Source organism: Lithobates pipiens, unplaced genomic scaffold, assembly GCF_037356315.1.
Source record: "Lithobates pipiens isolate NorthernLeopardFrog02 unplaced genomic scaffold, aLitPip1_a1.2 Scaffold_16, whole genome shotgun sequence".
Classification (NCBI taxonomy): domain Eukaryota; kingdom Metazoa; phylum Chordata; class Amphibia; order Anura; family Ranidae; genus Lithobates; species Lithobates pipiens.
This window is the reverse complement of record NW_027507748.1, coordinates 422149477-422162992: the sequence shown is the minus strand read 5'-3', so window position 1 is coordinate 422162992 and position 13516 is coordinate 422149477. Positions and strand designations below refer to the sequence as shown.

Here is a 13516-nt window from a genome sequence, read left to right as displayed (position 1 = left end):
ACCATCGCTAAAAAAATTAAATAGGAAATCTAGCTAGTTTCTGGGAATAACCAACATGATAATTGTGCTCACTGAAGCGTAATAAGGGCTGTGTCAACAGGCGTTCTTTTCAAATGCTGCGTTTGCTATTTGAATGCAAAGGCAGCGTTTGATGGGAAATGGCCATGTTTGACCTCCTTTCCCTGCAGTTAAAATGTACCTCAATACAACATGCTTTGTCCAAAGAAACATAGTCCAATGCAAGGCAGGTCAAAGCATCTTCTGAACTGCAATGTGTACTGCTCAATCTAAGTCAAAGGGATTGTGTTGAACTATGTTTTACATACATTATGATGCTGAAAAACAGCATCAACATGAGCTCTAAGTCTGTCTTGTATATTCTGAGTGTAACGGGATATTAGTCCCCTTTTGTTTACATCTAGGAGAATGGCTGTTGTCGTTTCTGAGGGCACCACTGGATGTCACTGTTTGCCCTGGTTTTGCCCTTGTGTAGATATCTGGGGTTCTGTTTATGAGTAGTCCTACTAAGGGGGTTGCTAGGTAGACTTCATGTCTTTCAGAAACCATGCTCAATAGGAGAAGATAAAATGATCTGGTGGGAGTAGTAGAGAAACAGAGAAGAGATCATGTATAAAACTGCATTCTAACACACTTTCCCCTGGGGAAAAACAGTGGCGAGTGAGACCCAGGCATACAGCTCACAAAGAGCACCATTCCCCCAAATACCAGGGCCCATAATCGCAAGACAAGAGGCTCGCATTCTGTCCCCTCCAACAGCCTTGGTCCCGGCTAGGTCTGTCACATGCCACCTTTCCCTTCTTGCATTGGTATAAATGTTAAAGTTTTGAAGATGTTTCTGAAAATATTTTAAGAATACTTTTTGTGCAATTAACTTACTTTTAGATTTACGTACCATATTTTTGAACTTGCGAAATATAACTTTGGACTTTTTTGTATTTTTGCTGAAAGTTCAGTAAATGCCTTGGGAAAATGGAAATGGGATAATGCATTAAAACTAGATAAGACCCTATATAGAGCAGTTGTACATGACAGGAAAAAAGGAAAAATCTCTGTGCTATGGCCAATTTCATAGCTCCCTCTGTCCCTGATTTGGAACATTGTCCCGTTTTCATCCTCATTTGTCCCTCATTTTGGTCTGATCTATACAGGTATGTATAAAATACACTTTTTATTTTTCAAAAAGTGTTTCACAGTGCTAAACCTTTAATCCAATTTCTAAATTGCTGCATTTGTAAATTTCAAAAGCCAGTATAACAGAATTGTATAATAAAAAAAGCACTTGTGGGTATAACTACTAATTTTTTTTAAATAATTCTCTTTTAAAGGGGCATGGCAGGGGTCCTATGCCTACATATTTTTGGTAATAGGTGTCCCTCATTTCCATCTCAAAATGTTGGGAGGTATGCCAACATAACAGTGAAAATAAAGCTGCTAGCACAATACTTAGGTATAAAGTATAATAATGTGAAAGCAAAAGTGTGCAGCGCTACTAAAAAGGTGACCAAAAATAAAAAGATTAAACATAGCCTAACTTATGCATATTATGCATAAAATACAATAAAACACCCAAGTTCAGGGATTAGCTGAATGTAAATAGTCCGTGTTATCTTAGACATAATAGACTAATGCTGCGTACACATGACCAGACATTCCGTCTGACTTTCTAAACGAACGGACTTGGCCACACATGAACAGACTAAGTCCGTTCGAAAGTCCGTTCATTTTGAACGTGATGGCATAAGATGGGACTAAAAAAGGAATTTCAATAGCCAGTAGCCAATAGCTTCCCTTGCATCGTATTTGGTCGGACCAGCATACAGACGAAAGGTTTTCCCGATAGGAATTGAGTCCGTCGGACAGATTTGAAACATGTTCTATTTCTAGGTCCATCTGATTTTTTTTAACTAAAAATGATTGGATTAGCCCACACATGATCGGATTGTCTGACGGACTGATTCAGTCGGACCTAGTCTACCGCAAAGTCCGGTCGTGCGTACGCGGCACAAGTCTGGTAGTCTTTCAGGATTTAAAGTTAATTCAACAAAAACTGGAGCCCTCCCCATAAGAATCCCAACTGACCTTATTTTCCTACAGGGAAATATTAAATATTGTAGTTGTTCCCACTCACTTAAATACCTGGGTGTTCACCTGACTCCTTCATACTCCATGCTCTTTCAGGACAATTTTCCTCCCTTATTTACAGAAATAAATATATTATTGAAAACATGGTCAAATCTTCCCGTTTCCCTTCTTGGGAGGATCAATGTCCTCAAAATGTCAATACTCCCTAAACTGCTGTATCTCTTTGAGACACTACCAGTATTGATTCCTATGCCCCAACTGAAAGCCCTTCAGAGAAATTTTCTGAATTTTATATGGAACAACACTTCTCATAGGATAGCAAGCTCAGTGGTACAGGCTTTACGAACCAGGGGAGGTGTTGGAGCTCCTGACCTATTAAAATATTATGCTATACACCTGAGAGCCATTGCCTCTTGGACGTCTAGGTACGCCCCAAACAGATGGTCTGAGATTGAAATGGGGATGACCTCTCCTACTTACCTTTGCTGCATGTTATGGCCATCCTTGACAAATCCATCTCTCAACTGCGAAGTGTATGTTTGAACCCAATGTTATTCACACTTCTGATTTGGAAACGTTGCTCAGGTCAGGTAGATACTCTCTCTCTTCTCCATGCTTGCCACTTGTGAACATTCTACTCAACCCAGAAATTCCAGACAGTTTATCCTATAACCCTATGTTACAATGGACCCAAGCTGGCATATTTCAGTTACGCCACTTGGTACATCCAGTGACACGTAAACTCCTCTCCTTCTCTGACCTACAATCCAAACATAAAATCTCCAAATCTCTCTTTTACAAATTACATTTTTATTTGCCACCAAAATCCCTCATTTGACTTTAGACATGCCAAACGAATTTGAACTGTTATGCTCAAAAGGCCCTTATGAACCCCACCTGGTTATCTGTCTATCTATAAAATCCTACATACAGCTCCCCCCCGACTGAAAACAGTCATGCATACATGGGGAAATGGTCCCATATTCTGCAACTGCCTATATCCTTAGGTGACTGGGATAAAATATGGGACTCTACATCTAAAGTTTCATGGTGTGTGGCACAGAAAGAAACTGCTTACAAAATACTTTTGTTCTGGTATAGGACCCCAGACTTTTTACTTGCTCGAAAGCTGACATCATCTAGCCAATGTTGGAGATGTGGTTTATCCCTAGGTACCCATTATCATATATTTTGGGAATTCATTGCACTTATACCCTTCTGGGCACAAGTTCATAACCTCCTGGAAAAGGTCCTAGATATACCAATCCCCTTAAACCCCACATATCTTCTTTTAGGCCTCCCACTCCCAGATACATCCAAAGCTACCAGAAGATTGATGGCTTTTATTAGCCAAATGTGCCATACCTCATTGTTGGCTGTCTACCTCTACCTACTTTTATGCAGTTTCTCTCAGCCATAGCTGATATATGCAAAATAGAGCACCTGACTGCGTTGATAGATGACTCCCTATAAAACTTGACAAAATTTGGAGGAAATGGGATGTTTCTGAATGTAATACTAAGACGCTACCTCCAGTTCCATAACACTATAACTTATGTGCACATCACATTGGTGTATAAAATAGCCCCTGTTCAGTTTCCTCTTGATTTCACATGCTCAGTCATATCACTTGTACCATGATGTTTTATCATTGTGTTTCCTTATATTACCTTTCATCTATTGCATTTATGCATATTGTTATGCCTTCTTTTTTGGCTATTACTTTTGAAATGTACAATCGTTTTTGCATGCTGTGAAAAATGTAATAAATAAACAAACAAAAAAAAAAGACTTATGCTCCATACACTCCATCGGATTTTCTGACAACAAAACCATGGATTTTTTTCTGAAGGATGTTTGCTAAAACTTGTCTTGCATACACACGGTCACAAAAATGTTGGCCAAAAATTCTGAACGTGAGAACGCGGTGACGTACAACACGTGCAAAGAGCCTAGAAAAAGGAAGTTCAATAGCCAGTGCAGCTCCTTCTGCTTGATTCAGAGCATGCGTGAACTTTTGTGCGACTGAATTGTATACACACGATCGGACTTTCCGACAACAATTTTTTGTTGTCGGAAAATTTGAGAACCTGCTCTCAACAATTTGTGTGAGGAAATTCCGACAGCAAATGTTCAATGGAGCATACACACAGTCGGACTTTCAGACAACAAGCTCACATCGAACATTTCCCATCTGAAAGTCCGATCGTGTGTACACAGCATAAGTCTAATTTAGTGCTGGAAAAAATGTCAAGCGGGGGACAGCTCCAGATGGAGCTCTGAGTATTGCAGAATCAGACAGATCTGAGTATTGCAGAATCTGCGTAAAGTCTAAGGACAACAGCGGCATACTTTTTCTGGTTACTGGCTTAGATGTTGAAACATAAGGAGCAGAAAGACAGCCGGACAAGCAGCATTTTTAAAAAGAAGCCAGATAAGCAGAGTTTTCAAAAAGAAGCAGCCTCTGTTTTTTTGTTTTTTTTTTGTTTTTTTTTTTGTCATGAAAGGTTTCTGTTAATGTGCATTGTTAGATAGAAGCATCCTACACTCAGTCACTTGTGGCATTACCCTGAAAACTAGTGGTTATGATTTTTAAGCTCTGTAAAGGACATACTGTTAATGATGGGGCAACTCTACAGTTCACTTTCAAATGTTGGACTATATGAACAATAAAGTAAAAATATGTATCTGTTTATCTTTTTGATTTGTTGCATTTTCCTAATGCCACGTATCCAATTATTTGAATGCCTCTGAGCAGTTGTGCGTTGTGTGTATTTTTGTTTTTAGAAGATACTGTAAACGTTCTTAATTTTAATTGGATATTATGTAACTGCTATATTTCCTTGTCATCACATTATTTTAAATTAAATCAACATGTAGATTCTTTCTGTAGGCTTCATCGCTTCTGGGCTACATATACTCCAATAATTAACATTTTTGTCATATCTACGGTGTTAAAAATATAATTGTGAAGCACGTGTAAGTTAACAAAGCAGTCAGTAATGGGAGTAATAAGGCTGTAATTTCTTGGGTGAAACTTTGGCTATGCATCATATGTACTACAGCAAACTAGATGTTTATTTTTCTACTCATGTGCTAATTGAACTATGAAGCCATAAAGTAAACAGTTAAATTACAGCTTTTCAATATATATATATATTTTTTTTTCTGGCAGTCACTTGACACAAACAGGGACATTTGAAGATCTACGAATTGAAAGCTGCCAAATCAACCCTCCTGTACCAAGGAATGTGGAAATGAGGAGAGATCCAGTTCTTGGCTTTGGATTTGTCGCTGGGAGTGAAAAACCTGTTGTTGTCCGCTCTGTAACACCAGGTGAGTTATTGTACTTGAAAAATATGGAAATATGGATATTGGAAAAATATTGAAATTGTGCAGAAATCATCTGGGAACTTTTTTTGTGTGACTTTTTACTATATTTTCATTCTGTAAAAAGTGCTGTCAGTGCAAATGTCTGAATAATTGTGGCAGACTAATGTGCTGATAGCTGACAACTAAACAAGAGTGTAAAAACACAAAAGTGTAAAGAAAAAAACTATTTGTTATGCCTACACTCATATGCTAATCCTAGTCAGAAAATTAGTGCCCATGCAATGATGTGAGCCTCCTATGCAGAGGACCACAATCTAAAATAAATAGTCCAATGGCATGAAAAACAGGAATTAAAAAACCTTAATGGTGCATTGAAAAAAATGTAGCCATATTCCTGTGCAATTATCACAAATTAAACTAATATTATAATGATAATATATTGTGCTGGACTCAGCATGTATAAAAAAAGTCCTTAAGTAAACCGTGCTGGTGCACTACAAAGTCCAAAATATCATGCAAATAATACATTCTTCAAAAACTGTCATTCGGTGCTTCTTTAAAAGGTGCCCCATAGGACACACACTCACCGCTATTATTCACCCTACAAGGAGGTATTTCACCTTCACAGTATGAGCCACTTTGTATAATACGGGAAAAAAAGCCTGTTGTCCTGTATCAGCTGTTTTGCTTCTGTGTTTGCGGTATAAGTGGTCTCCTTGCAGCTAGCCTCTTATATTGCTCACATGTGGAGAAGGAAAAAGCTCCACAATGTATTACCGTAAAAATTTAGTTTGTTTATTCATATAGACAAAAGGTACTCACATTTGATAAATAACTACAAAGCGAAAAGTTTTAAAAATCAGGAAGCTGGAAGGATCTGCGCTCCTTGGTCTGAAACTGGAAGTGATGCAATGATGCGGTTAGCCCCACCCTACCGCCCATTTTGTCACTGGGATGTCATCTGGAGCGGTACCATCTTGCTACACCATCCGATTTTTATATGATATGAGGTGTATCCCAAGTATCCCATTTTTGGTTAGTCCAGAATTCGACATGGCGGCAATAGTAGTAGTACAAATCAAATAGCCAATGTGTAAACAATACTACTCAGCAACATGATGAAAAGATTTAAAAGGACTACATTAATCTGAATCATATGTGGGAATACCGCATGTTATTATAACAATATTGGTATAACAATCTAGTCATCAAGAAATTCATAATAACAAAATAAAATAACTTGATAAAAACAAGATAAAAAAAAAAAATATATATATATATATATATATATATATATATATATATGTGTGTGTGTGTGTGTGACATCAAGCATCTCTAGAAAGAGTTTTTTCCTAATAATGTTGCAGATCGCGTACTTCCTTTATGCAGAACGCTATATAATGACAAAAGGAAGACGCTTCATTTTTGCAACACTATGTTGTACATTACATAGTGCCGACCATAGTGTCCATTGTCACAACAGTTGCTGGTTTTAATGAAGTTCTCTTTTAAGGTAGGCTCAAACAGACAAAAATATCACTTTCTGTCTGCAGAATATCATATGTAATAGAAACATTACATAAAAAAAAAAAAAAAAAAACACTGTTCTGAGGTTTATTTGTGTCTGTAGCACAGCAATTAAGAGTATTTTGTGGGTACAAAGACTGTGGAGCATTGCACAGCAATTCAGCATAGACTCTGTTTAATCATTCTCCTTTAAGTCCACCCCCCAAAATCTGACCGAGCCCATTGCTCACTACATTGTTCTGCGTACCACAGAACTTATTTTTCTGCTGTATCCTAGGGTGTCCTAGGTCTTTTATTATTATAGTCATGCTCACATTTTGTCAAATGACTTAATTGTATACCAGACATATTGCCAATGTTTACATATTGTTTATACTGTTTAAATATTAATTTGCCTAGTTTATAATAGAATTTTCTGTCATACTTCAGGTTGACATCAAACATGTGCTCTGTCAGTAAATTTTCATGTTTTGTCAGTAACATAAAGTTGGCAACCCTGTATGGAATCATTTGTATTGGGTATACATTTTGGATTTTGATTGATTGTTAGGTTTAGCATTGTCTTGCTATGATCATTGACATGGATATACTTTTATTGTCTGTCCTATGTCCTATTGTTGCAAAGGACTACAATTAAATATTCAAATGTAATTTCCAAATCATGTCTGTTGTGATAATTACTGCTTGCTTTGGACGTCGGTTATCCTAGAGATCCTTGAGGAATATTGCTTACTACATAGGGGTGCTATTTATCCTTTTGGAATAGTGGAGTAGAATGTTATGTCCACATCAACCACATTGTCCTATATTCTGTGTGCATGCAACCCTGCATTCCATACATTACAGTATTTGGGTGAAACACCACCCCAATAAAAACTAATTATATTTGGAGTATTTGAAATTGTTAAAGAGAAAGCAGTTACAATATATGTTTTCAGCCTGTCATCTCCAGCTCCAACATAAACCTTCCTAATGAGCAAAGCAAGTAATTTTTTATCAGAGTCCTCAATTCTCTTTCCTTTTCCACTGTATTTACATGAAAGCTAACAGCTTTTTTTAATAGGCCCTTACAATATATCTAAACACAAGTAATATATAGCAGCCTACCAGTCCATATTGTGGAGCTTGGCCAGCAGGGGTTATGTTGTAGTTGGGTGGAAGATGGAATGCCAAGGCTGTGTTGTGGAGCATGGGAGGAGACCCTGGAGCTGAGGGGGCTCTGCCTCCAGGATGGAGCTGATGAAGGAGAGAAGCTGGACAGAGGTATCTCCACTACCCTTCTGTCTCTTCCAGGAGACACCCTGGCTAGCATGGGAGTACCTGGACAGCAGGAAGCCTGAACAGCAGTCTTTTCCAAAGCAGCAGGTTTCCAGGGATAGTGTGAGTACTTCTACATCCCCAGGCCAAAAAGGGAGAAGGCTGTCAGATGCAATATGCAGCAAGTTTTCAAAGGACAGTTCCACAGCTAAACCCAATGCCTTGTCCCACGGCACTTTATAAGGCAGCCAGGTGGGCATTTGTTTTAGGAGAGGAGACATAGAGCTTCTGCAAGTTTGGGACTTTGCTAAATTCCACTAAGGAGACACAGAGCCCCTACAAAGGGAATTCTTACTGTCATTTCCAGAGAGACTGAGCTTGTTCCAAAGGAAATACAGTCCAGGATTTGCCATTTTACAGTGTACAAAGTGAAGGATGTTGTTCTTTCAAATCAAATTGGGCATCTCATAATCACTTTTCACCATCCAAGTTATAGTCATAGACTGATTTATGTCTCTGCATAAAAGTTCAAAAATGCATGTTGCCTGGCTGAGCATGAATAGGGGGACCCAAAAATCCAGCAGCCCACTGGTGGTAGCGCTACATATCTATGGAGGAGTAGCATTGTCCCCCTGGGACTGGACATGCACCCTTTACCTCTCCTGCTTTCTATATCATAGGAGGAGGCATTCTGTAGTCCAGAGAGAGGGATGTCATAGAACTCTTTGGAAAGGGTGCCTTCTGTATCCGAGGGTGCTCAATTTTGCTTTAAATCCAAGCATATGTTAATGCTCTCTATGCATCAATGGTTGTTCAGCCAACATGTTCGAGTGGTTTTGAAACAGCTGACATTTAAATAAATATTTTAAATGTGGACATTTATATAGCCAATTTGAGAAGCCAACCTCCTTACTTAAAAACAGTAATTGTTAACCCAACTATATATAGAGATAGAGCAGTGCAACTAACCCAAGAATTGTCTGGCACATAGTAAATGTTTCCTTTCTGTTAAAATGCATATAATGATTCAAAGGGGTTGCAATTAAGCTTCAAATCAAACACTTAGCCAAGTGAACTGAAATACAACTATAATTAGTTCTATTTAGATGCATATTTGTGATGCTAACAAAATAGCTGTCTGCTATTCTTGAGCAGCAGTGCATTTAGGAGATTGATTAGAAAGTAAAAAAGGGATTCAGTCAGTCATGGCTTAAATATACATCTCCCTCCGCAAAATTCACAACAAATGTCACTCAAATTAATTATTTCTTTTACTTATTGATACATATTTTTCTAGGCTTAAATTCAAATCAAAGTGTAGCAGCTGATAAATTAACCTATCCATTCAGAGACATTTATTTTGCTTTGCCTGATTCCCGAAGCAAAGCTCATTCGTATGCTACATACAGTCTGTTACAGACTGTTCCAAGTGACTAGACGTCACATATTTTGGGACACTGCTGACATAAAAGATTGCAATGAGAGAATACAAATGAGTGAGCTTATACCGTATCTTGAGGGCCAAAAATTCCTTCCTATTCCAAAGAGGTTATAAAACACGAAGAACAATGTTTTTACAATAGGAGGACAAGGAAATGTAGAAGTAAAGCTGTGTGACTGCCTTGCTGTCTGTAGAGAAAACCCTCGGCTCGTGTTTTCCTTACCTGCAAAAAATATACTAATTCACAAGGACAATTGCAACCATGGGGTATGATTAGAACTGTCACCTGTGCTGGTGGGTAAACACAGTGGGTGGATGGTATTGGGGCATAGGAGTAGAATTAGGAGTCACAACACCTTCCATTTTTGTTTTAAAGGGGCTGAGCAGTTCATAAAATGTAAACAAAGTATTGCAATCATGTTAAGCTTGTTTAATAAGCACAGTCTCTCTAAACCCAACAATATAGAATACTGTGCAAAAGTTGTATTCACTTGAGAATAATGCTGCAAAGTTTTGATGGTTTAATAGTAATGCAATGAATAGCTTATATTTATAAATTAACAATTTGCAATGTCCATAAACAAAAAAAAAACTAAATTTAGTGTTAACTTTAACTTTAACTTTACTTTTAAAACAGCATCAGTTCTCCTAGATATACTTACATACGGTTTTTAAGGCACTCAACAGGAAATTTACTCCAAACATTTGGACTGATCACAGTTCTTCTGTGGGTTTAGGCTGTATTAGTTGTTTTGTCTCTTCATGTAGTGACAAACAGATGTTGGTTAAGTTCAGGGTTCTGTGGTGGCCATGCCATCTCTTCCCAGATTCCATCTTATTCCCTTTGCTGTTTATAGTTCTTTATAGCTTTGGATGTATGTTTGAGGTAATTGTTCTGTTGCAGAATAAAGTCTGGACCAATCAGATGCGTCCCTGATGCTACTGCATTATGCAAAAGTATCTGCCTGTTTTTTTTCCAGCATTGAGGAAGACCAACTCCAGGAATTAGAACAGGAGCCGGTGTTCTGGCAGATAGTGTCCTGCCATCATATAGTGTCCACCCCGTACTGTGCATGTGCAGTACGGAGCAGAAGAAGCTTTGGAAAATCTCTGAAGATGAACGGTGCCTGCGCTGTGAGTGGAGGTGGTAGCCCCACCATCCAAGCGGACATAGGGTTGGGAAAATTAGAGGGCCCCTCGCTTCGCTCGCCATGCTTCGGGCACGGCCTCGCTGGGCTCGGCTCTTTTATATTCCAACTCTATGTCCACTTGGAAGGTGGGGATAGAAGCTGGACTCATCGCAGGCGCCGTTCATCCTCGGCTATTTTCGGAATTTGTGTGTGCTGTGTACTGCGCATGCGCAGTACACAGCGCACACTATCCGATGGGGGACCATATATGATAGGACACCGGTATTCTGCTAACTAACATTCTAGCATTGAATTCCTCTTCTCCAAAACTCTGGCCTTTGGGCAGTCCCTCGACATCATCACGCATAATGCAGGTCCTTTTAAGCCTGCATTGTACATGGAGTGAGCAAGAATGTAATCACAGCCATGAGAGACTTATAGAGAAGACTGCAACTACCCTGTCACACTGCAGGATGGAGCCTGCTAGAGCATGAAATATAGGTAAGTATATTCCAGCACCTCTAGACTTTACTAGCATTTTTTTTGTTGTGCCCAGAGATGGGCTTTAATTTTGTCCAAACCCCCAACTTCACGTGCAGAAATGCTCATATACCTACAAGAAACCTTCACCATGTTTCACAGATGCCTAGAGACATTTATCCTTGTACAGCTCTCCAGGCATTTGGCAAAGAAACTGCCATCTGTTACAGCCAAAATATTTGCAATGTGGACCCCATAGCCCAAAGCACCTGCTGCCATGCTTGATCTGTTCTTGTGTTTTCATGCAAGAAAGTTATTTAGCTTGTTTCACATTGATGGTATGGTTTTTTAGCCGCATGCTATCCATAAAGACCACTTCTGTCCAGACTTTTCCAGACTGTACACTAGTATACCAGGGTACCACTGTTTTCTGGCCAGTCTGAGCTGATTTTGCAAATGGTCGTCTTTCAATTATGAAGGGAGAAAAGCATGATGTGTTTTTCATCTGCTGTACTAGGTCTGGGGATGTATTCAATCCTCAACATTCCATTGCTTCTGCAGAAGAGCTTGGGCAACATATCTGGAAACATCTGTCTTCCTATAAATGATTGCCTGTAAGAGACCTAGCGATGCAGTAGGACCACCCTGTATCTTGTTATTATGCTTAGTTGTACCATTGTGTAAGATTTTTTTACACGGAACTGTTTTCAGCTACTTTAGTTTTGATAGTGCTGCATGATTTTTCCTCACCGAGTTTCATTACTCATTTACACAGCTTAATGAATGTATTTTGAACTATGTGTTATCCTATTGATCATTAGCACCTGTTTGTTACAATCATTTAATTATGTGCTGGCCTTCAAATCCTTAAGGCCCCTTTCACACGGGATGGATCAGTAATGATCCGCCCCTTGATGATCCGCTTGCTCAGCGGGGATCGTTCAGTTGTCCCCGCTGAGCCGGCGGATAACAGGGCAGTCCCTGCACAGTGTGTCTGTCAGCTCTCCATTCTCCTCTCTGGGGGATCGGACGAACACGGACCGTCTGTCTGTGTTCATCCGATCCGCTCTGCAGACGGATAAAAAAATAGGATTTTCCTCCGTCTGCAGAATCAGACAATAGCGGAGGCGGACGATATCGGGTGTCTGCAGATACCCGCTATCCCATAGGAATGCATGTATGTCTATATTTCAGCCGCAAACGGATGGATGAAATACGGACATAATGTCTGCATGTGTGAAAGGGGCCTAACTGTGTGCAAACACCTGGTAGAATTGTGGCTGCTTTAAAAGGATAAACACAGAGCTCCTGATAAGGGGCCACCACTGGTCCCCCTGTAGAAGGCCCAGGCCTTATCAGTTCAGCAGGGGGGCCTTGGCAACTGACAAACAGAAGGAAGGGAAATCTGGACACGAGGGGAGGTGGGGGTAGCATTTACAAGAACCAATCCCCAGTAATTCCCCCCTGCAGCAGCTGAAAGACAGCCTCTCTTTTTCTCCCTCCTGATGCTTTCAGCTGCTTTCAGCTGCTGCAGGGAATGCCGTCCCCATATGCCCTCCTGTTCAGCTTCCCCTTGCTTCTGTTGCCTGGGCCCCACTAGGTGACTGACTGGATCACAACCGAACACGCGTAGTAAACTGTCTTTGCGATGCTTCAGTTTGTGAATGAGCAGGAAGAATGTGCAGCGCCATCCCTGTTCATTAATTCTGCATAGTTAAGGTTATAGAGAAATCACAGTCATCAGACCCTTTTACTTTCTCAAAAGTGAAATATCAGGGATCTAATTATACCCCTGATATTTCACCAAAGCCTCCAAATAGGGCTGTTAAAATCTGTAAAAAAAATAATAAATATGCAATTGTAAAAAATAATGAAACATAAAATTGTAAAAAATACTAAAAATAATTACCCGCAACTGAATATATGTTATTGTTCGTTGATTGCTGGCAATAAAAAAATGTTGAACAGAAAAATGCTAAAAATAAAAAACAAGTAATTAGGGGCTCATTTACATGGGTTCTCTGGCCCATACAGTGTGAATGAGCGGTTTGTATGTGTGGCTGGAGCCGTCTGTTACTCTATGACCCACATGCTGGTTTAATTAGGACATGCAGCTGTGTTTGCACAGCTAGTGTGTCTTTTTATCGTAACATAGGCTGCCTGCATACAGCTCCAGTCACTTGTGCTGATTCACACTGCACAGGATACAGTGACCATGAGAATGAACCCCAAGGTCTCATTCACA

At 39.5% G+C, this 13516-nt stretch overlaps 1 protein-coding gene across 3 annotated transcripts in view; it reads left to right on the top strand.

Annotated features, from left to right (window-relative positions):
• FRMPD4 (FERM and PDZ domain containing 4) overlaps nucleotides 1–13516 on the top strand; it is a 491089-nt gene that overhangs the window by 313234 nt on the left and 164339 nt on the right. For all 3 annotated transcript variants that reach the window (XM_077482546.1, XM_077482547.1, XM_077482548.1), the window contains one exon: nucleotides 5279–5439. In XM_077482546.1, the coding sequence (XP_077338672.1) occupies nucleotides 5279–5439 (161 nt within the window). The remainder of the gene's footprint in view (nucleotides 1–5278; nucleotides 5440–13516) is intronic.